Source organism: Mastigoproctus giganteus, chromosome 3 (genome assembly GCF_048544385.1).
Source record: "Mastigoproctus giganteus isolate SK-2022 chromosome 3, ASM4854438v1, whole genome shotgun sequence".
NCBI classification, from domain to species: Eukaryota; Metazoa; Arthropoda; class Arachnida; order Uropygi; family Thelyphonidae; genus Mastigoproctus; species Mastigoproctus giganteus.
Window position 1 is genome coordinate 237,821,909 of NC_143577.1, and position 23,641 is coordinate 237,845,549.

The 23,641-nt window shown below is 36.5% G+C and overlaps 1 protein-coding gene across 4 annotated transcripts in view; it reads right to left on the reverse strand.

Annotated features, from left to right (window-relative positions):
- Window positions 1–23,641, reverse strand: part of LOC150088917 (FYVE, RhoGEF and PH domain-containing protein 2-like) — a 227,575-nt gene that overhangs the window by 116,847 nt on the left and 87,087 nt on the right. Inside the window, exon 1 of one of the 4 annotated variants that reach the window (XM_090369721.1) lies at window positions 2,899–3,006. The exons of the other annotated variants lie outside the window; for them this stretch is intronic. Coding sequence (XP_090225847.1) covers window positions 2,899–2,956 — 58 coding nt within the window. The 5' untranslated portion in view covers window positions 2,957–3,006. Of the gene's footprint in view, window positions 1–2,898; window positions 3,007–23,641 lie in introns of those variants that run through there. 4 annotated transcript variants of the gene reach the window in all.

The window sequence follows — 23,641 nt, forward strand, 5'->3', positions numbered from 1 at the left end:
TACAAATTTTTCTATATCTCAAGCATTAAACTTTTTTGGGGTGTATTTCAGTTCCACAAAATGATTCAAGTTACACTTTGTAAGTGTACCCAGCACCTTTTGCTTAAGTTTTAGTTTTCAACTCCCTCTTTTTCCCAAAGATGGATTTCTACAATCAGGACACAAAATAACTTTAAAGGGCATGGGTTTTGGACATGGTAAATCCCAATTAAAATTAACAATGGTAGCATCCCTCCCATCCTTTCCTCAGAATTGCCCCCCCACACACAATACCACACCTTGCCTACAAAGAATCTGAAATGTAACCTAAAAACATTTGTCAGGTAGAAGGATGCTTTTATGAGCAAACTGAAATTAAATAAATTAAATTTATCACATAAGCATTTCCTTCTTAAACTTCCAAATAATGTCCTTTAGTAATTATATTATATAAGTTAATTTTTTTTAATGAAAATGTCATTTTAGGAGAGCTTACCCACCAAAACTATTTCATCATTCTGCATTTATTAACTTCCGAAGCTAACACTGCCAAGCAGAATGGAAAGTCTATTTAACACATAAGCTGACATTGATAGCATTTATAACGCTATTGGAGACTTTGTGTGGAATGAAGTAAAGACCCATAATGGAGGCGAATTTTTTTTTTTTTTTAACTATAGCAAATATTTCAATACTAAGAGTGGTCTAACTATTACTATTTGACCAACTTATCAGTGTCTTTCAGGATCACATTTTTGTAATTGTCACTTTAAAGCTAGAGATGATCTGAGGCATAATAGAGTTGAAAATCAGCTTATGGTTTCCATCTGTTTTGCTAAAAATCACATGCCATGTTTTTAGTTTCTTGAAGTTTACTTATATATACTTAGAAGAGATATGCCAAATTATATGCACAATCATCAAAGCTTATTTGACTATCCCTTATGTGCATATTATAATATGCCTGACTCAGATATGTGCATACTTGCTAAGGATCATGAATAACTCAGTCAAATAGTAAATACTCAGTCATACTGTCTGTGTGGTGGGATGGTGGCTATGTCATGTTTAGCTGGCCCAGTGTTATTTTCTAAGTTTCTTAAAGCTGACTTAAAAGTGAACTATTCTTTGAGTGAAAGCGAGGACAGTAAAAAAGGGAGTTAGAATAGTAAACTAATACTATAAGGTATGTAAATAAGTTTTCATTTGCTCTTTGAAGAAATTAGGGATTAGGTGATCAACCAACTTGCTAAGGATTTTTTCTTTGTGAGAGGCTATTGCAAAGTACATGGCATTGCTTAGCAATTATAGTCTTGTATTTGGTGGCCACTGATAATGTAATAGTTAAACTACTATTAAACATAATCTATCACGTGAACATTTTGTTTCTGGTCTATTTTGTACTTAGAAATCAAGAGGGTAAAAAGTCTTTCTCCCCCTTGTTTTCTACAAGGAAAAAAAAAAAACTATTTTTATCACTTTTTTTTTATAAAAACTGTCATGTCATGTCATGCAGTGTTACTTTTTACTTTACAAATATGTAAGGAGAGGAAACAATGTTTTCTTGCTAGTTTTATAACCTCAGTAGCTTGCATATTGCAGTAGGTTATACAAGTGTTCACAGACCAATTTCCATGTTTTACAAGCAGAAAAACCTGGAATAACTCAAAGGGGAACTCTATTCCCTCTGCTCTGACATCAGTGAATTACAACTCTAGCTGATGAGAACTTGAAGAATTGCTCCAATCTCTGATGGCATTCAAACCCAAATCTCTCCAAAAAAATGACAAAAACCATCATACTGATTTTTCCACTTATCAGCTACGGAAGCAACTATGTATGCCTGTTCTTTCTACACTAATCAAGTTTAATTTTACTGTTTTAGAGAGAACACAGTGAAAACTAGTATGGTAATTAATTTTTCTTTAAATTATATTTCTGGAGTTATTTAAATTTTTAAAGTAAATTACATTATTTTGATATTTCTGAAGTTAACAGTAATTTCATATTTTTTAATAGCCACACTATTAAAAAAATATATATATTACAGCTATGAAAAAAAATTTTAAACCATTACTGACAACAAGAAAAAAAATTTATATAACATTTTTTTAAACACATTTACAATCATGACTGATAATTTTTGAAATGTTAAAAACCTTATCAGAACCCCACCCTCTCCTCAATCCCCAATGAAATAAAAGCAGGGATGGAGATGTGGCAAAGCATTCCAGGAAGTTGCATTTTCTACTTGAAAATACAACACTGAAATTCACTCTTTTTATCCAGTTCTGAAAATGTACACCTGTACAGGGACAAGATAGGAACAGCCTGAAAATTTCATGGGAAATTATTAAGAACACATCATTCAACTTCTGTTATTTTTTTTTATTAAGCACAAGTAAGCAGTAAAATGCTACAATCAAATGGTGTCAGTAATTAAGAATGCTGCACCCATTTGTTCCTAGCTGCCAAGGGAAATGTGGAGGGGTGGTTGTAGTGCAGTTATCAAAAGAAATTTAATTGTTACATACTCAAATACTTTTTGATGAAGATTTATACACAAAGAAATCTTTAGTTTCAGTAATAATTCAGTAAATATCTCTCTCTCTCTCTCTCTCTCTCTCTCTCTCTCTCTCTCTCTCTCTCTCTCTCTCTCTCCCACATTTTAATTGATTGGTGGGGGGATGTATTCCAGAAGTGAAACACAGGTCTAGATTGAGACAACTTAGAAATCTTGGCTCCCCCCCCCCTTCCCAGCATTCTTTAACACCACAACATACAGTAATTTTGCCACTGTCCTAGATTTAACATCATTGTTTGTAATTTAAAACAGACAAATATAAAAAGCAATCTTTTTGCAATACAATTATACAATAAATTTTAAAAAAATTAACTGGCAATAATAAAATTGATTACCCATTTTGTACTTCTGACGATGAATAAGTTTCCGGTAATAACAACTAAGAATAGTCATGTTTAACTAGTAGTTAAAATATAAAGCAATGATAACAAATTTCCTACGAGTTTAAAATTGTCAGTACTTTTATTTCTTTCAACTATGACACCAAATGATATGCTAGGATATGTATTTTAAGTACAATTGCAAAAAGCAAAGAACATACATTATAAAGAATACTGGATGAAGTTACATCAGAACTTCAAATCCTTTCTTAGTCCCAGAAAATAAATAATTGCTCAAAATACGTTTACACTGACACGTATAAGCTATCAGCTTAAAAAACAGATGTCAGTAAGCATGCATAAACAATAAAGATTACATGGCGATCTTTGGGTAGCCTGTGATACTTAAGTAAAGGCCGCCTTTAAAGGGGCATGGGAGATCCCAACTTTCGTTGGGAGATCTGGCCCCCAAGCTGACCCAAAAGGTGCACAACCCACCGGTAGCTGCTGACTGATAATAAAAGCAATTACACTGAAGTTGCATACTCCTCTGGCTGCACTGTACAGAACATAAACGAAAATTGATTTCTTATTATTTATTAAAACACTACTCCTTCCAAAAAGCAGACAATACGTTACGCGAAACTAAGAACACGAAGCGTGATAGAGAACAGGACGAAAGGCAATCAGTAGCGCCAGAAACGAAAAATAAGTACGAGTCTGGAAAAACCTAACAGCCATATTTAACTACAACAGAATTGATCTCACATCTGACTAATACTAGCGATAACAGCGATGCTTTTAAGGTTCATCTGCAGAGCGAAACGCCCTCTCACAAACACTACACACAACGTATGTTTATTATTTTTATTGAATTTATTCGATTATGTTTTTGTTAAAATTAACAATGGCTCCGCACAAAGTTTACAACTCCTATATCAGAATGGGCTCCAATTATTGTTTATTTCCTACTGACGCCTGATGAAAGGTTGTACAGTAATACGATAATTAATGGGTCAAACTAATGCGGTTGTATGCAGAGGCGGATGGACAGCGCCAATGGGATCTCGGAAATTTTCTGAGGCACCTCTCATCTGCGCGGTAGTATAGTGGTTACACTCGCCATCCTCTCAATACTGGGTGGAAAAAGCTCGGTTTCGAATCCTGTCAATAGACGAGATGGCCCCTCTGAACTTTTTTTTTTTTTTTTTAATATAAGGATGGATTACCATTGGCTACTAAAGAAAGATAACTGATATCTCCCACAAACGTTGTTTATAGAAAAGATTAACCACAGATTAAAGGAATCATGCATTTTTCCAGCTGCACCCACACTATACATACCTCTTTTTGTTCTCTGCTGTTCTAAAGTGATTCAAACCGGTCACTGGCTCATTAAAGCACCGTTCGACTAGCTGCATAGTGGTAATTTGCAAGAGCAGTTCGCACTAGATTAAAGTTTACTGAATAAGAGATATATCACTAAAAGAGAAATTGAGTTAAATTATAACTAAAGCTATAATCTAAAAGATATTTCTTGGCTACATGCCTAAAAGTATGAAGGAGTTTGTATGTTCATGGGTAATATACACACGCATAATTTCTACTACCAAGGCAGTTTTAATTATATCTCCTATTGTGAATTCCTTCACAACGAGTTGCCATGGTATTGCAGTACCTCTAATAAATAAAGCTCCAAAAACTATTGTTACTTATTTTCGGCTGATACCACCACCCATACGGCACCGTTTCAAGGCTTTTTGGCCCCTCTTCAGTGGCAACCAATTGAGTTATACTTCATAACTGGGTTTTCACTATTGCAACAACAGGGTACCTACTCACCCAAACACCGATGAGAAGCCAATAAGCTTCGAAACGGTGCCGTCTTCGGGGGATCATGATGGGGTATTGATTAGTTGGTTGATTTGGTTTTTAATGGTGCATTGGCAGATGAGGTCTTGATGTGGCCCTCGTTACCGCGAATAGGTAACAACAGTCTTTCCTAATAGAGAAGCATTGCCTATTCGGAGGATTTATCAGTGGCTTAGTTCAGTGAGTGAGTGTGAGAAGTAACTGTCCCTTTTGTCTTTCGACGGTATTTCTTCTTCTTCCTCTCCTACTATTACACTTCGTAAGTCTAATAGGGACAGTATGTGGATAACAGCGTTTTATCCCATACCATTTTTCAAATGGTGCCGTCTGGGTGGTGGTATCCGCCAAGAATAAGTAACAATAGTCTTATCCATAGGTGAAGCGTTACTTATTCGATGTAGTGGATTACCATGGCACTCTTTATGAAAGTATTCACAAGATGAGATATAAATAAAACAATGCATTAAAACTACTTTGGTAGTAGAAATGATGTGTATGCATTACCCATGCATAAATTAACTCCTTAAAGCTATATTGTCTCAGAAATTATGCGATACTTGGAGGACTACTACCTTATCTATTGTGTTTTTGCAGACAGCAGCAGCAGGATTTAACCTGCAGTGATAATGCAATGATCTTTTAATTTTTCGGCAGCTGAAAATTGAAGCGTTAACTGAGTCGCCGTAGCTAAGCGGTCAACGATAAGGGTATAGAAGTACACGCGGCCCTTGTGGGTACCAATTTGATATAATCAGCGTCTTCCCCACATCGGGTGGAAAAGACCTCAGTTCGAATCCCGTCAATACCCCCGGGGGCTCACATCTGGTGAGTATGGGCTTGGGACACCTTGGGTCCTGAGCTGGATATCTTCATCTTCATCTCTCTCTCGGCTTACTTGCACCATATGGCTAATAATAATAATAAGTATGAAAGAAATTTTTATGGTCCTTTTTCATAACATGACTGAGCTAGTCGATCTTAGGCGAGGGTAGCGTGATTTTTTTTCTCTACCGGAGACGCAGGATTTTTGTCCAGAAAACAGAAAATTGACCAAAAAACACATGCAATTTACAGACAAAATATATTCGGCGCATTATGATCTAAGTCGATAATACATCTAAAAACCTTAAAACCAACCAACCAATTAAATGTATACGTTTGAGCCCACATTACTAAATACACTGCAAGCAGTAGCGATTAAGGTCGGTTGAAGCCCCGAGCGCAGAAGAAAATATTGGGCCCCTTAAAAAAAAAAAGAGACAGGGAAAATAAAGATACATGTTAACCATTTTTTTTAAATAAATAAATATTATGTACTATTAATGTTGTATTTCCAATAAAATTTGAATATAATATAATTAATAATAATCACAAAGTTTTGAACTAATAGTTGAACATATTAGTTCAACTAATTTGTTGGGGTTTTGCGTGGGCCCTTCAGAAGTCGGGGCCCAGGGCGCGCCCGCCGTTAAATCCGCCTCTGACTGCAAGACAAAATTAACAGAACAAAAATGTTTTTAGTGAATGTTATTCTGAACAGTGTCGCCGAAAGCAAATCTTCTATATATATAAAATGATTAGGTATGCTGCCCAAACTTTCCACTTGCTAATTGTTGACTTCACGCGGTTCACCTCGCATGACACCATACCGCGCATCCTTTAAATTTTTGTACTAACGTTTTTCGACTGAAGAAAGGCAACCTATGCTTGAAAGCTATTGATGTATGTTTATTTTATCTGTCTTCAATTTTAATAAACCGTTCTAAGTTTTAAGAAGTGTAAAAATGGCTGAACAGTGTGTAAGAACTTTGAGAAAAATGTAGAAGAAATGCTAACGAAACATTAGAGGAGAGATCTAACAGACCAAGAGACCGAAACGAGATTCTACGACTACGAAGACGGACAGAAAACATTGAAGAAATAGAAGATTGGAAATGAGAAGACGCCGTAGGAAAAATCAAATAGACGTACCGAATGCGAATAATCAACAAGCTGTAATTAATGTGGTAATGTAATTATTAATGTGGTACATAGGAAATATATTGCAATTCAAGATATTGGGGACACAGGGCCGCCGCGAGTGGGTAGGCGAGATAAGCGTCGCTTACGGGTGGCATTTCAAGAGGGCGCCGAATTTTTTTTCGGCATTGTTTTCTGATTGGTTAACGCTTATCAGTATTCAACATTTAGGGCGGCAAATATTATTTTGCTTACTGGCGGCACATAGGAACGCAGCGCTACTGTGGGGACATGAGTTAAACACATCGAAAAATTACACTAAATTTTGTCATGATGGAAAGGTTTCACTTGACCCACTGTCTGAGACACCTACCCTATTACGAGAGCTGCTTACAGGGGATAACACGTGAAGCAAATAACTACAGAGAACATATACGAGAGTACAACTCAGCAATGGCGTTCGCGTCAATGGGCGCAGAGATAAAATCACCGATGGAAATGGTCCATACTATTTTAGAATACACGGCCAGATTTACCATTTGGTCTCACCGCTAGATCCAAAGGAGACAAATAAGCCAAGATATGGACAACTTTATATCTTTGATTCTGCTGAAACAACAACAAAACAGCTTGAAAAACAATCAAACTAAGGGTGTATGGCCGAAGTAATGCACCAATTGGACGAGTTGCTGAAACAAGTTAACCCATTTGCTGAGTCATAAACAAATGCATCAAATAACCCAGGCCAATCCAACAATGAATGTGCGCATGGCTATAGAAGACCCGGTATAATGCACCTACGTCCAAAACGGAGGTTGCTGCAATATTTGTTGGAGAAGACGGGGACCGAGGTGCAAATAGAGACATATGCATATATCCCACAGGTGACTGCTGTAGAATTATATCACCGCTAAACAAGAATGGTGAAGACAGATTTTTAAAAACGTCCAGATTGTAATAGTACTGAATTTTATAGTAAATTCAATTCATATAATTTATCTTCAGAATTTTTATTAGCACCGCTAAAGCCACATTATTTCTTTTAACTATTTTATTTGAGCGGCCATTATGTTTGCTCACGTTACAGTTTCTGTTCGATTGGCTACATTATACCACAAAATTATAAATTATACCACAAGGGAAAAAAAAAAAAGGAAGAAACAATAATAAATTTAGTAAAAAGTCGTAAAAGAGGAAAATTAAAATGAGACACAAAATCCGGTCTCTTGGTCACCACTGCAAACTAAGAAAGGTCAATCTAGTGGCTATGATGCTGACCTTGGGGGTTCTTTTTTTTCTGAGATCGCTGGGGTCTGTATCATGGCAAGGAGCGGTATGACTTTCGACAAAAGTACTGTACAGTAAAATAGAGTTAGTACGTTAAAATATCGGCAACATTTATCCATTTGTATTTTATCAGGAAAAATAAATAAATATTCAAAGACTGTTCATTCGTGAAAACTGTTCATCTTATGGAGCCTTGTTCGAACGCACGATGATCGTGAGTTGGGCGTTCACAACTTGAAGAGTGACCGAGTAATTTAGCATCTCTTTCAGTTTTTTTTTTTTTTTTTTTCTTCTCTGTTCGACAAACTAGTATAATTAATTTAATAAATGGATAAAATTAAATCACGTAAGAAAATTAAGTTTTTAATTTTGAGTGAAATTAAAGAACTTCCCACTATTGTAGTACCGTAAAATTCATACACGAATTTTACATCTGCTCCAGTTTATATAATAGCTTTTCATTGGAAACAGTGTTAAAAGCTTTACTGAAGTCGAGGTAAATAACGTCAAAAATTGTTGCTTGCAGGACCGGATTTAGGCATTGCGGAGACCCTAAGCACAACATTTTCTGGGCATCCCAAAAAGTTTAATTTTAAAAAATCTAAAAAATACACATTATTATCTCTTTATATATAATAAAGATAAAAACATATGCGACAAAGAAAAAAATTAAAGTTAAAAATATATATTATATTTCCGATTAAAATACATTCATTCACATCAAAAATATCAAAATCATTTTTTCCGGGGCCCCCGATGGGTGGGGAGGGCCTAGGTTACTGCTTATTTTGCTTATACGTAAATCCGGCACTGGTTGCTTACATTCCACTGTTTTATGACTTTAATACGATAATTAACCAGGTCAGGTAAGACTTCCTTTAGACCAGGAGTGGCCAACTTAATTTGTGATGCGATCTACTTTTTTCCTTCAAAATGTGCCACGATCTACCATGTCGAAAATTTCATTGCACAATGTGCACAAATCGAGGATGACTGTATATTTAAAATTCGTCGTGATCGACCGAAATTAAATCCGCGATCGACTCGTTGGCCACCCCTGCTTTAGACGAACTCGTGCTGTTATCCCTTAAGGATACCATTCCTATTGAGATGGTTGTTCTTGTAAGGTTTGAGGCACAGCAGAAACTTAGGCAATATTGCACGGTATATATTATGATTGTAAATCGTGTGTTCTCTTTGCTGGATGAAAAACCAAGTTTCCCGGAAAAAAAAACATGCTACTCTGGCCTAGATCGACTAACTCAGCCAAGTTTTAAAAAAAAATACCCATTAAAATTCATCGCGCCTTTGACTATCTAGATCAGGGGTGGGCAACAGCCGGCTCGCGACGATGTTGAATCCGGCCCCCTCGGTAAATGCATAAATATAGAAAATCCATACCCGACTACACTCGCCGTAAACGTTCGGCTTAATTCGGTTCAATCGGGAATCGCGGCCTGTACAACAGTAACCAAGTGATTCTACGCAGCGTCAAAGAGTTATTTCCTAATTATTATTGTAGCATCGATCGAAAGAAGTTCCTTTGGGTTTGACTTCTTATTGAAAAAAATAATATTGGTGCGAGATATTTTGTTTTAAGCCTTTTCTAATTATTACAATTTTTAATTTAATATAATTTATAGCCCATAAAATGAGCCAATTAAAAAAAAAAAGAAAAATTGATGCCGAATGCCGCATTTTCAATGATAATTGGACATTCAGATATTTTTTTTAAAAATACATTAATAATTTTATCATGTTAAATTCAAATAATATAACATTTTAAGTTCTGATTTTTTTTTTTTTTTATTAAATCGTTCAATCTATTCCGGCCCGCATCATGATACAAAAATTTCATTCGGCCCGCTGACGAAAAAAGTTGCCCACCCCTGATCTAGATCGTTCTGTATTCCATCCTTAACCATATGTTCCATAATCATACTCCACAATGAAGTCAACAGCGGTTGTAAGTGTAAGTGTGTGTTATTGTCATATGGCACCAGGGGTTTCCCACTGCTACTACTATCTCCGCGTTGTTTTCATTGTGGTGAACCAGTTCACTGGGAAATGCCAGAGATTTAAAAGTGTGTGGGAATTGTTCATGTGTAGCGTTCTGTACATCTGGTCATTTAGCCGTTGGGCCAATATTGAGGCCCAACGTTGCCCCACTTACGCAACGTGGACCCGACCAAGAACCCAGTTGTCATAGAATAACGCTGGCAGGTCCTGCCGCTTAATTTCCTGGGATTTAGGCGGCTAGGATCTAAAAAAAAAAAATCTGCGCTACCGTAGGGGTAATATCGCTTAGGTTTGCTAGGTGGAGTTTTGGGCGCAAGGTAATTTTATCACGTTAAGTTCTTGATATGTGGGGCTTTCGCTATGATGAAGGTAGAGAGGGGGAAACCGAAGATGGGGGGGAAACAGCGGTTATGGGAGAGATCCGTATATAAACAACTTTTCTTAACACTTCTCCAGTGGAAGGAGATCGACCTGGAGTTTCGCGATGATATCACTGACATCCCCAACGTGACAATAAGACCTATTGCGTGGTTACAATAACGTTTACTGACTCAACATCTATTCGCAGCAGATAATGTTGTAACCCACAAGCAACGTAAATCAAAGCCACAGTCATCTATGAAAGGAACTACATTTATAGAATAACTTTCACTGCAATCAGGTGCTCGCGATTCTTGCGCGAACTAGGCAGTCTCACGTGCTGCATTGTAACCCATTTATTTTATTTTATTTTTTAAACCTGGTCACCCTATAGGACCTCAATGCCTATTTCTTTGTGAGCTACCAATAAATATGCAATAAAAATATGTACCCTAACTCACAAGCTATTATGGATTATAACCCGTGTTGATATTCGTATGTTAAATACGTTTGCTAATATGCCTATGCTTACAGTGGCGAAACTACCATACTGCCGTCATGTCCGATACCGTGGGGCCCTAAAGAGTCAGAAGGCCGGATGGTTGTCTTTTATGGTTGTTTAAGGGCACAGCGAAGCCCAACCTCGTTACTGCATGTTTCTTGAATTTTTGTGTAGTTCGTTAAAATATTTGGCTGATCCAAAGAACTATTGCGATGCGATTTTATTAATTCTAACACGAGGCTGCTGTCTATAGACTGACAACTACAATATTAGCAGTGGCGCACTGGAAAATTTTGCTTTGCTCGTCGTTCCATATTAGTAGTTTTTACACGCTTCTACACGTGATAGTACGGGCGGTCCCTGGATTTTCTGAAGAGAGGACGAAAGCAGCGTTCCGTGGAATCTTTAAGCTTTAATAATCAAGTAGCAGTAAAAACAAAATCACATCATTTGGATTATAAGGGGAAGCTGTAGTCCCTTTAGTCCCTACCTGGACCCGTCCTTGTGTGATAGTACACATATAATAAAAAACAGAGTTCTAAGAGGGAAAGTTTTATCCCTCTGTCCCCCGTGGAGGCTCAAATAACTATTATAACTGCAAAATAATTCAGAAGCCTATGAAACTGGATGCCGTTTTTGTTTTTATTCGATTTAGCTCAATGATTTTTTACTTCCATTTTGGGCACTCCCAGTTAGCAGAGTCTTCCATATGGAGCAAAGCCTTTTCCACCGGGTCGAAACGGCCTGCTCCACATGGAAAACTCCTAATTTGTACTTTTGGCACGTGGTCGAATCCACTTATCCATTATCTCATTGTAGAGTTCTTTATGAATAATCTTGAGAATATTCTCAAGATGATTATTCGTAAAAAATGAATGCAATGAGATAATGGGCAGATCGATATCTTTTGCCTAATAAAGTGACAAAATTATCCGTACCCTACTATAAGAAGGAAAGTGATATTTATCACTCAACTCCAAACTTAATCCTCAATGGACAACTTGATTTTTTATAATTATTTTATCTTATCATACTATGTCGCTTCTCTTTATAATACTACATTTTCTATTTCAAAAGTTTTATTCTAAACTGTCATAAGCACATTTTTTTAAATTTTATTTTGATGTTATGTAAGCGCCAAATTTACCCATTCTCCGAAACAAACGTAGGTTTTCTTTAAAAAGTAACTGTTGGCAACAATCCAGCACAAAGAATTGGCATTGAAACGGTTACAAGGGTTTGCAAGGGGGAAAGGCAGGCAACGTAACTCATTCAAGGTCTGGGGGCTTTTAAATACAGGATGAAAAAAAGTCTTTCATAACTTTGGCTCTGAAAGACAAACTTGTCTGTTTTAAACTACGTACCTGTACAATGGAAGCATACGGTTTCTACATTATTATTTTTTTTTTTTTTTTATAGAAAACATTTCACGAAACAAGAGTAGTATTAATAATATAATTAATCGGGTTACAACTCTGCTAATTTTATCTTTCTACTCAAGAGAGAAATCAACCCCAACAGACAAATATTCTTGGTGGGTTTTTATTTTATTTTTTTTTTTTTTTTGCTTTCTTACAGCAGTTTCTTCCACTCTTCAAAAGCGACCCCTACAAAGCATTAATAGGATGTCTTCTGGCATTATGATAGAAATCCTACCAAATTCAATACCAGCGATAGTTTGTTTCCCCTCCCCACCTTTTAATCCAACCTCAGCTGATTTAACGCCTTTAAGTATTAAAATCGATTAGATTTGAACTTAATAACCATTATGATTAAGTATTTAGAGAAAAACAGAACCAAAAAGATAAAAATGTTCATAACCTTTACTCACGTGACAACAATCTTAAATAGTAACCCCATTCGATGAATATTCAATCAGAGGCCATTTACTAGAATAAAATCAAATTGTCATAAAAAAAAAATTTTTTAAAAATCTTATTTTTGATAAGCGTTTTATCTAATGAGGGAGATAAAGCTTTTCGTTGACAAGAAAAAAAAGTAAAATATTCGAATCCACACGAAAGGTATATTAGACTAAATATATAAAATGATTTTATCTGCATCATGCAATTTTCAGTTTTTTTTTTTAGGTTCCGTAGTCTAATCAAAGACCCTTATAATGTCACTCGGTTGTCTGTCTATCCGTCCGTCTGTCACAGCTTTGTATCTCTGGAACCACTCAACCTATTGACTTGAAATTTTGCATGGGTTTGTACATCATGTGGGCAACATAACGCCATATTGATCGTTGTTGACAAAAATTTGTCTGAGAAATGGGGGGGGGGGGTAAAATGGGGGAGGACAAAGATGTCGACAACCGATAGGTTATTATACACCGTTGGAAAGAGCTCAACGAGTAGGTTTAAAATATAATTTTTAAATATTTTTAAAATTAAAAATGGCGGCGCCAAACAGGAAAATGTGAGTGATTGTGTCCCCCCCCCACCCACTATTTTCGTCGCTAATGGAGTTAATTTTAAAATTCACATTAGCTATGTGTTATTCGATGCTTATCAAGGGAAAACTATTGATTTAAATCTATCATTTACTTTGTGTTAAAATTAAAAAAAATCAATTTTTTATTGCACTTCGATAGCGCGCTTCTTTGTACTAACTCTCCTTTCGTTGACAGAAAGGTTGCTAAATAGTTAATAATTCTATAAAGGTCATTTATAAATTTTGCAACGAGAAGAATTTTTTAACAATTTTCAAAGCTGGAGTTGTCCCGGCAAGGAGGTACTGAGAGAGCCAGTGTTGAGGAGTGGGTGGTGGTGGGGAGGCGCCTGCGCGGAGTCTTGCACGGCCCTCACCTGCCAGTCGCTTCTCCCCCAAGACTTGAATCGCTTCTCCAGGAAGAAGTCAGAGTCGCTCCTCTCACGCTTGTCATTCACAACTGGAAAGACTCACGTTTTCGTTAGTTCCTCAGTTTTAGACCAAGAAACTTTTTTCAGTTATCATAAAGCTCTATTTGAGATACTACACTAACGACCATTCGTGACTACGAACCCTTCAATCCTGAGTGCCCGGAATTCAGTAATTGACTGATTTATTTTATTTTGTTCATTGTATTGTATGAATTGTTACATGCGCAGTACTCTCCTGAAAAAGACCGAGAAAAAAAGAAAAAAAAAAAAAAAAATCGTGGGTTCAGATTATCGAACATAACGAAAGAAAATTAAAAGTAACATTAACTGCATTATCACCATTTAAAATGCTTCCAATTTTAATCCCAGTATATCGTCTTAAAATTCAACTACACAAAGGCAATTTAATACATTACACGCAATTTCTCTGAAATTCGTTAAAATAATGCGTATATTGTAATGAGAACATTCTCATTTTCCATTTCGCTTGCGCCTATGAATTTAGAATCCAAGCTGCACTGCAAATGACCTATCTCTTGCCAGATAATGGAAGTAATTTGATTGATTTTATTGCCCTGTTTAATATGCAACTTATGTTTACTTCCACGTTCAGAAGGGATCACTGATGCCTGCTTGATCTTATTATCTAAGTTATGTATGACTTAAGAGATGTTATAGAGGTAATTCTGCATTTTATAGTAGAGTCACACTGCTATAAAATGTCTTTATCCATAAAATGCTAAAAGAGCTTTAATCTTCAGGCAGAAACTTCTAAAACATTGAGTGCTTCATTCGAATGTCTTCCTTTTTAAAAATCTGCTAACTTCGTTTCATCCTGCTCATAATTTTCGTTTGGTATTTATAAATTGCAATCAACGATTGCAAATAATATTGGTAGTAGCAGGATTTATTGCTGCATCAGCGACTAAGGCCACATTGCTCCGTGTACAGTACATTGTCAGTAAATTGCATGTGTTCTGAGGTCTGTTTTGTGGACGACAAATCAGAGTTTTCGGGAGAAAACCCATGCTACCGTCGCCTGAGACAGACTAATTCAGCCATGTTGTGAAAAAGCCCATAAAAATTCCTCATGTCATCGATGGGACTCGAAATCGGGTCTTTTCCACCAGGTTTGAGGAGGACAGCGATTCTACAAACTGTGCAATCCACGAGGGCAATAAAGATTGGAGTCACAGTATAATCACAAATTCCTTCTACCCACACTTGTAGGTAGAAGGAATTTGTTTTGTAGAGACGGGATACACTTAAACAAAGGTGGTGCAAAAGTTTTTGCCAGTATTATTGAGGATACCTTAAAGGTTCAGGGAAACTGCTAGTTAGGGGGGATGTGGGTAATACTGACACGCGTTTATCTGATAATATTGGTCAATGTAACTCTTGCACATACCTTAAGAGTTCTTATCTGTTACCCCAACTGGACGTATTATCTAGATGTTCTGGGGGCAAAGACGTTTCACGTGCGCGGGTAGCTAATATCAGGGACGAGAGCCTAAAAAACTTCAATGGTTGTGTTAGGGTTGTTAAATATACAAGAACAGTAAATCTTAATTGTTTATACAGTAACGTTAGAAGTGTCGTCAATAAAATGAGCGAATTCGAACTGCTGGTTAAAACAAGTAACGCGGACATAATAGGGCTTACAGAGACGTGGTGCCACCCGGAAATTGGGGATGATGAGTTTCAGTACGGCTTGTATAATGTATTTAGGAAGGATAGGTTAGATAGAAGGGGTGGTGGGGTAATGCTTCTTATCAGAAGCAGTCCGAGTGCGACGATAGCTTTCCCGGATTCAGACGTTTCACATGCTAGTATAGAGTCTGCATGGTGTGAGATAGTTGGAAACAAAGGTATAATGCGAGTAGGAGTAATCTACAGACCAGGTGATTGTGAAGATTATGACAAAAGCCTCTACATGCAAATGGAATGGGCAAGTAAGCGTCAATGCCTTATTATGGGTGATTTCAATTTGCCTCTAATTGATTGGAATAAATGGGAAGGAAACTCGACATGGGGAACAAAATTTTTAAATCAACTAGATGACTGTTATTTGTATCAACATGTCAGGGAAAGTACTAGAGAAAAGAATATCCTAGACCTCATCATCACCCATGAATCAGATGACATAACAGGGCTGACAGTAGAGGAACCAGTAGCAGGAAGTGATCACGGAGTTCTACGGTGGATGATGACGAGAGAAGTAGCAGAAGTAAAAGGCAAAGGAATGGGTTTTAATTTCAGAAAAGGAAATTACGATGCCTTAAGGTACTACATGGCCTCTATTAACTGGGGAGATATCGCGCAGAGAATGAATACAATTGAACTGTGGTACGCTTTTAAAACATTAATCACAGATGCCTTGAATGCGTATATACCATTAAAAAAATACTCCACGAGGAGGGTTCCAAGTTGGATGACTAGTGAAGTTGCCGCATTACTTGAGCAGAAAAAGGTGGCATGGAAAGGTTACAGAACAATAAAAAGTACTGAAGCCTATAACAGCTACAAGGTGATGTGTAATAGAGCCACAGAAAAGGTTCGACAGGCAAAGGCAGTTTATGAGAAATCGCTAGCAAACAGAGCAAAGAGGGGGGATAAAGAATTCTTCACATATATAAATGCCAAGAAGAGCAGGACAAACCAGATCGGACCTTTACGTAAGGGAAAGGGGATAGTAATAAATACACCAGATGCCGTTGCAGATGAACTCAACAGTTATTTTGCATCGATATTTACAAATGAAAAGCCTTTTGTGGCAAAGGGAAATTGTGGGAGCGAAGTTAAAAAATATGTAATTAATGATATTGAAATTTCGCAAGATTATTTAATGAAAAAACTTTCGAGCCTACAGACCAGTAAAGCTCCTGGAGTTGATGGAATATACCCTATAATCTTAAGAGAGGCGGCAAGCGAGTGCATTGAACCATTGAGGCTAATTATGCGAGCATCATTAGACTCTGGGGAGATTCCCTTGGATTGGAAAAGTGCAAATGTATCTCCCATACATAAGGGTGGCTCTAAAAGTGAAGTTGGAAATTATCGACCTGTCAGTCTGACTTCAGTAGTAGGGAAAATCATGGAGGCAATGATCAAGGGTGGAATTCAGGATCATTTGGATCGAATTGAAATTCTCAATGATACTCAGCATGGTTTTGTAAAGGGAAAATCATGTTTAACAAATCTGGTTCGCTATTTCGAAAGGGTCACTCACGAGCTGGATTTAGGGAATAATTTCGACATTGTTTTAGATTTCAGCAAAGCTTTTGACTCAGTCCCACATGAGCGGTTGCTTTATAAGCTGGAACAGGTTGGAATCACTGGGAAAATCCTTAGATGGATAGAAGGATGGCTTCAGGGCAGGAGGCAGAGGGTTGTGATAAATGGCTGTTCCTCAGATTGGGTTGATGTAAGAAGTGGGGTTCCCCAAGGATCAGTATTAGGACCACTGTTGTTTTTAATTTTCATAAACGACATTGATGAAGGGATAGAGGGCGTGATGTCTAAATTTGCAGATGATGTTAAAATTGGGAGAGTAGTTAATGATCACTGTCAAGCTGAGCTTCTTCAGAGAGACCTAGATAGACTTCAGGAATGGTCAGAAAAATGGCAGCTGTGCTTTAATCCAACAAAGTGTAAGGTATTACACCTGGGAAACAGTAATCCCAAAAAAACTTATTCACTTGGTGGAGTTCAACTAAACCCAGTACTGGAGGAAAGGGACTTGGGTGTTACGATACGGTCAGACATGAAATTCTCTGAGCATTGTAAACAGGTTGCAAGGAAGGCCCATGGTGTCCTATCGATGATCTATCGAACTTTTGCAAGTAGAGATAGGGACGTGATAATCCCATTATATAAGGCTTATGTTAGACCACACTTGGAATACTGTGTTCAAGTATGGAGACCGCACCTGAAGAAAGACATCGAGCTTCTTGAAAGGGTGCAAAGAAGGGTAACTCGCCTGGTGAGATCGGCAAAGGGGCGTCCTTATGAAGAAAGACTTCGAATATGTGGGTTGCAGAGTTTGGAAACTAGACACCTTAGAGGAGATTTGATTGAGGTGTTTAAGGCTCTGAGAGGCATCAGTAAAATGAATGAGGACAAAATTTTCAAGATTATAAATGATGCTAGAACTAGGGGACATAAATTCAAGTTACGGGGGGGAAATGTTTAGATTGGACTGCAGGAAGTTCTATTTTAGCCAGCGAGTTATAAATTACTGGAATAAGTTGCCTTCATGGGTGGTAGAAGCCGACAGTTTGGGGAAATTCAAAGGTCATCTGGATAGTACTTTCGGGTAAGGGAAGCGCATAGGATGATAGGTTTAATTTCCTTTTTATTTATTTTTTATTTTATTTTTTTTATTTATTAATTATTATTATTTAGTTATTTATTTATTTTTTGTTTTTATCATTGTTTTGTTCGGATTTTTTTTTTTTTTTTTTTTTTGGCTGGTGCAGCATAAGCCATAGGCTTTCTTGCACCATGCGGCCGTTACTAATACTATAATGTAACGTGTGTGTGGGTGGGTATTTTCGCATTTGAAGCTTGGTCATGGTCGTCTTTCAGTGAACGTAGGCCCTAGGTACTCTTCATTCTGAGGCCTCACTACATTATATCAAACATTAAAATGCTCTTGAGTTAAATCTAATTTTCCTGCTTTCTAAGAAATTCTAAAGCGTTTCTATAAATTTGGTTTTGCAGTTTTTGTTTCCACAACACTTATTCTATCACTAACTTGCTCTCGATACGAACTTTGATGACGTTTTTTAATTATTCTGCTAACAGAAAAAGCCGAAGAAAGTAGTTATGTTAGAAATCTGTGTTTAAAAATTAGTTCGTAGAATTTTATTGTTGGAATAAAATCTGAATTCTATTTGAATTATACTTTTTAGGGTACCTGTTTTTAGGAAGGAAAAGACGGCCCTGCATTTGGCAGACAAGGATTATAAATAAGTATGACATCAGAGTATTAAATTACATGCACTGTAAATGCACAATGCTTACATAGAATTATTCTAACTGGATGTTTCAAGTCTAATAAACAGTCTTTCAAGAAGCCCCATAGTCATCGCAAAGATTTAAATCAAGGCTGCGCGGAAGCCATTTAGTATCAAATCTCGAGCAGTGGGATTATTTCTGAATGAATCCTTGAAAAGACACTTGGATGGAAGCGAAGTGAGCTCCACCTTGCTAGAAAGTGGTTCTGATAGGGAAGCCTAGTTTACCTAATTCAGGTAAAACGATTCCGATCAAAGTGTTAATTAAAAAGTAAAGTTTATTTATCGAGACGCCCCTCTAAATTCGTATGGTTTAATATAAGAATATTAGGCGGTATCTTCATTCATGAAATCACATGGATTCAGAGTTGAGTCCCAAATATAACTCAGTTTTGCATTCAGTTAATTCGATTATTAGTCGCACAATTCATATAAATTCCGTGGCTTGGCTCTAAAAGGGTCCAATGTCAATTTTTAAGCACGTGTTTATAGCCTGATAGAACTATTATGTATAGTTCTCTTATTGACGCAGGAGAACTAAACATTGGCTCTTCTAGAACTAAGACACAGAATTGAATAGTTTAATTTTCTATTCAATTCTGCGTTTCTATTTAAATTTAATGAAATATAGACTACTCAAAAATCGCAATGAGCAATAGACTCTGAACAGATGTAGCTCTTTGTGATGAAGTTTGGGCTTTGTCTGAAATTTAGTTTTTAATTTTTTTTTTTTTAAATTAGAGTACTGCTAAATTGTGTAACTGATAGAGGAGCTGCCATAGGTTGGCTGGGACCGCTTTAATTAATAAAAAAAAAAAAAAAAAACTCAAAAATCGCAAGGTGAAGCCATAGCATTTGCATCATGAAAAGGAGTTTCAATGTAAGCATGTTATTATCATTTTCTTTAATTACACAATTGTAGGTGTTTACATTGAATTGAAGGCACTATTTAGAATTGAGCTTCATCTATTCATAACGCATTAGATAGAACGTGTGGCTTTTCATCAACTCTTCATAAACAAATGTTAGCAAGATTCACATTGTGCGCCCCCTTACATGTAAAATTGTTGCGTGATACAAAACTAAACATTTTGAATTCACCACGCAAAATTTTCTGCCCACCACTTCTTTTAAGATTTATTTTAAAAAAAATAAAATTATCTTCGGACGCTATAACTTTTTTTTTTTTTTTTTTTTGTAATTCTTAGTTCACTTTTTATTAACAATCACTAATACAAATGTATTGGTAATACGTTTTCAAAAGCTAAAATACGTGTTATCTCATTAGAATAAAATAAAGTCCACCTCTATAGAACTTGGGCTTTGGTAGAGTTTCTAACAGCTATTGAATTCAAAATAATCGAATGCGATTTTACATGATGATTCATGCCAGGAATTTAAACATGTCCTCTAAAGTCTCAAACTAGTATTACTTAAAACATAAACCACATTGTAACAAATAAAGTTATCACGCAAGGCAACTTGGAAAGCATAAACATACAGAATCTCTTTGAAGTTGTTGGGAAACAGGCGATAATGAAAAAAATGGAATTAAAAAAAAACACTGTAAAAAGAAGCTGGTGTTTAATGACCCAAGTCGGCCTTTCAGTAAAGTAAACCTAATTTATAACAATCCGCATTACGTTGACAACTACGGATAACAAAACAAATGGGGTTATGGGAGTTTCGTCTACATGCCCACACAGCAACAAGAATGACATATAAGATTAATACGCTTTAATAGACTACCGGGGGCGATTAAACAAGATGCCAATCGTGTCTGTATCACTCAAAATAGCGGGCTCGTATCAGCCTCCAGGGGGCGGAAAATTAAAAGATTTGCTGCTGCTGCTGCCTGAATTCTTCTTTGCCTCATTAGACGCCTCGGTTGGGCAAATAGAGGAGCAGCGAAGATGACGAAGCGCAGTTAAAACTGATCTCAAGAGACATCACGGCAACTGATGGCAGTCCAGCCTCAATGACCTTGATCTTTAAGGAACAATGTCCGTAAACGCACTTTCATAATAAGAAATGGCGTAGAAGGTAGCAAAAAAAAAAAAAAAGTAGCATAAGTCAAGGAAAACTAGTATTACAAAAGTTGTTTGATGCTGCAATCCATTCTGTACCTGTATTATCCATCAAGCCAACAGCTTTAACTTGACATCCAATTGAGAAAAAAAATGCATACATACACAAACCAACCATATGTGTTCAAAAAACATACAATAGGGTGTTTTTGAAAGGTCTCATCAAACTCTGGGAGAATGTTTTACTGAGCATAGGGATGAAAAAAGTTCATGTGAACTTTTTTCACATGAACTTTGTCAGGTAATTACTTCCTGTTACAGCCATTTTTTTTTTTTTTTTCTATACAGTGATAGTTGGGAGCCCCTGGAAGTTATTTTTTTTAATATTAAAGTAATTAATGCACATTGTGAATTACCAAAGGGAGCTTTTCTTTACGTCTACATCACAGGGAAAATTCGAAATGTCCTGAACAACAATACACCTCAGAGCTTATTATAGATTGTCGAACACGTTCAAAAATTCCCGAAATGCTCCCAACTGTTTCACAACCATCCACGATACGTTCTCAAAGAACTTGTAAATTACAAATTCTGCATGGCCTTTCAATCGGAAGAGATTTCAATCCTCTGAATTTTTAACCGTGTGAGCCTGCAGATTACATAGTTGGTCCATCTCTACCAATCCAACAGCCAGGATATTTATTAGTGAGAAATTCTTTAGCAGTGAGGCTAAATTGTGCTGGATTCCAATGAAACATGAACCACATTTAATGTGTGTGGTTCTAATGGAACTTCTTCCAAGAAATGCTTGAAATTTTTGCCACTGAACGTAGGTCGCAGGAAAAATTAACTAATTATAGTCAACAATGATAACAGCCGAAATGTTCCAATGAAACTACCGCCGATACAGAGACTAGGTGATAACGAGGATTTTCTCGTGCCCATTGGTCACTGTTATGAAAATTCATAATGGCGTCTCTTGTGAATTAGGACTCATCCATGAAAAGTAAACAACGGAGAAAAATGTTCGATACACTGTTACAGAAGTTATTGACAAAATATGTATTGTGGATAAACACCATTTTGAGATAGGGCCTGCACTTGCTGCACGTGATATCAGTAGAACTATTACTCATCAAGAACTTTCCGTATACACTGCTCGACAAAATTAACAGAACACATAGAAAATGTAGTGCAACTCGTGCAGCTTGCGATAAAGCAAGACAAAATTAGGTATGGTGTACGTAGAATCCGTCATTAAATTTACTTAATCCATTTAAAATCTTAACACTTCAGTCAGGTCTCTTCTAAAGTGCCTAGTTTCCAAGAGCTGCAATTTGCAGAAATGAATATTGCAGTAAAATCACGCCCTTTTGTTCTGCTTACTAATCTTGTTGCTCTTCTCTGCATCCTTTTCAACAGATACCCATCCTTCCTAAAATGAGTCTTCCACACATGTATTCAACCTCAAAGTGGAAATAGGCCTCGCGTTTGAGCCCTTGAATAAAACTATTATTTTGAACATTCTGTGAACAGTGTTCGAGTTGCACTAAATAATAACGAGAGTCTGAATTGAGGTGGATGAACACTGCGAGCATTCGAACGAATGAAATGAACGCTTGTGATTAGTCAGTTGTTCTTTAGTTATGATCAGAATATGGCATCCTGCAGCTTTTGTTATTAAGCATTTTATTTCCATATCAGTGGGCACCTCCGAAACAGCCTGGTTCGGCTATAAAGGTGTACATTATGCAAATTCGAGTTGATTACATTGGAATTACAAGAAATCAAAACAGATTGAAAATACAAAACAAAACAAAAATAATAATAATAATAAATAAATAAATAAATAAATAAATAAACGGTGAATACAGGGAAATCTTGGCAGGAATTCTTTCCACATAATGATTATTGTTCATGTTTATAGACTTTTCAGGTAGTCCTGTCTATAGCGCTTTGGGCTGCAGAAAGATGAGGCATCAATTTCCAGGGAATTATACATTCCGAACGTATTCGATAGAAACACTGATCTATGGTATTGCACGTTTTTGCAGGGAAGATTGTGGACAATGTGTTGAACTGCACCGGGTTCGTTCTGAGGTTTGAGGGCTTGTCGTCACTTCCCAGACGTCAGGCAAATCCATTTGACGGCATAGGTGTGCAGGTTCCTCTCTTTGACCATGGTTTCCCAGGGTTTCATGCCAAGGTTTGCATAGAGCACGCTCCTAGAGATAGTAGCCCATCTTCCTCCTAACAGGAAGATGGGCTACTACTATCATCCCCAAGAAATCTTTTATACTGTTCAATGAAATGGAAAAGTTTTCAATGATCTGCTCCATTTTAATTATTTAATTGCAGCATTAAAAAAAAAAAAGTATTAAAGAACTGTCGAGAACGTTTCTCTTCACTAACAGAAATGTTTGACTAAAAACTGATAAGTCTTCCGCACTAGTATACATAACATTTAACTTTATTTAAATTCTGAATTTAAAATTAAAAATTAAAAAAAAAAAAAATATATATATATATATATATATATATATATCACTGTTACAACATCCAAGTCATTCAAAGTGAATAAACATTATAGCAGACGAAAAAACTTTTAGCCAATAATAGTCAGGTTATTCAGGTGTTGGCATGGTAACCGATTACGTCGATCGTTACAATATAATTTTTATAGCAATTCTGTAATGTCGCATCGCAATAAAAAGCTGACTGACTAATATAACTTACGATCTACAAGCTTTTTTAAATTTTAGTGATGAAAATGTCTTCAAAAATCCGTTGAGTAGAGCGTATTGATAAGACGAAACCTAAGAGTACTTATAAAAAAAAAAATTACGCAAT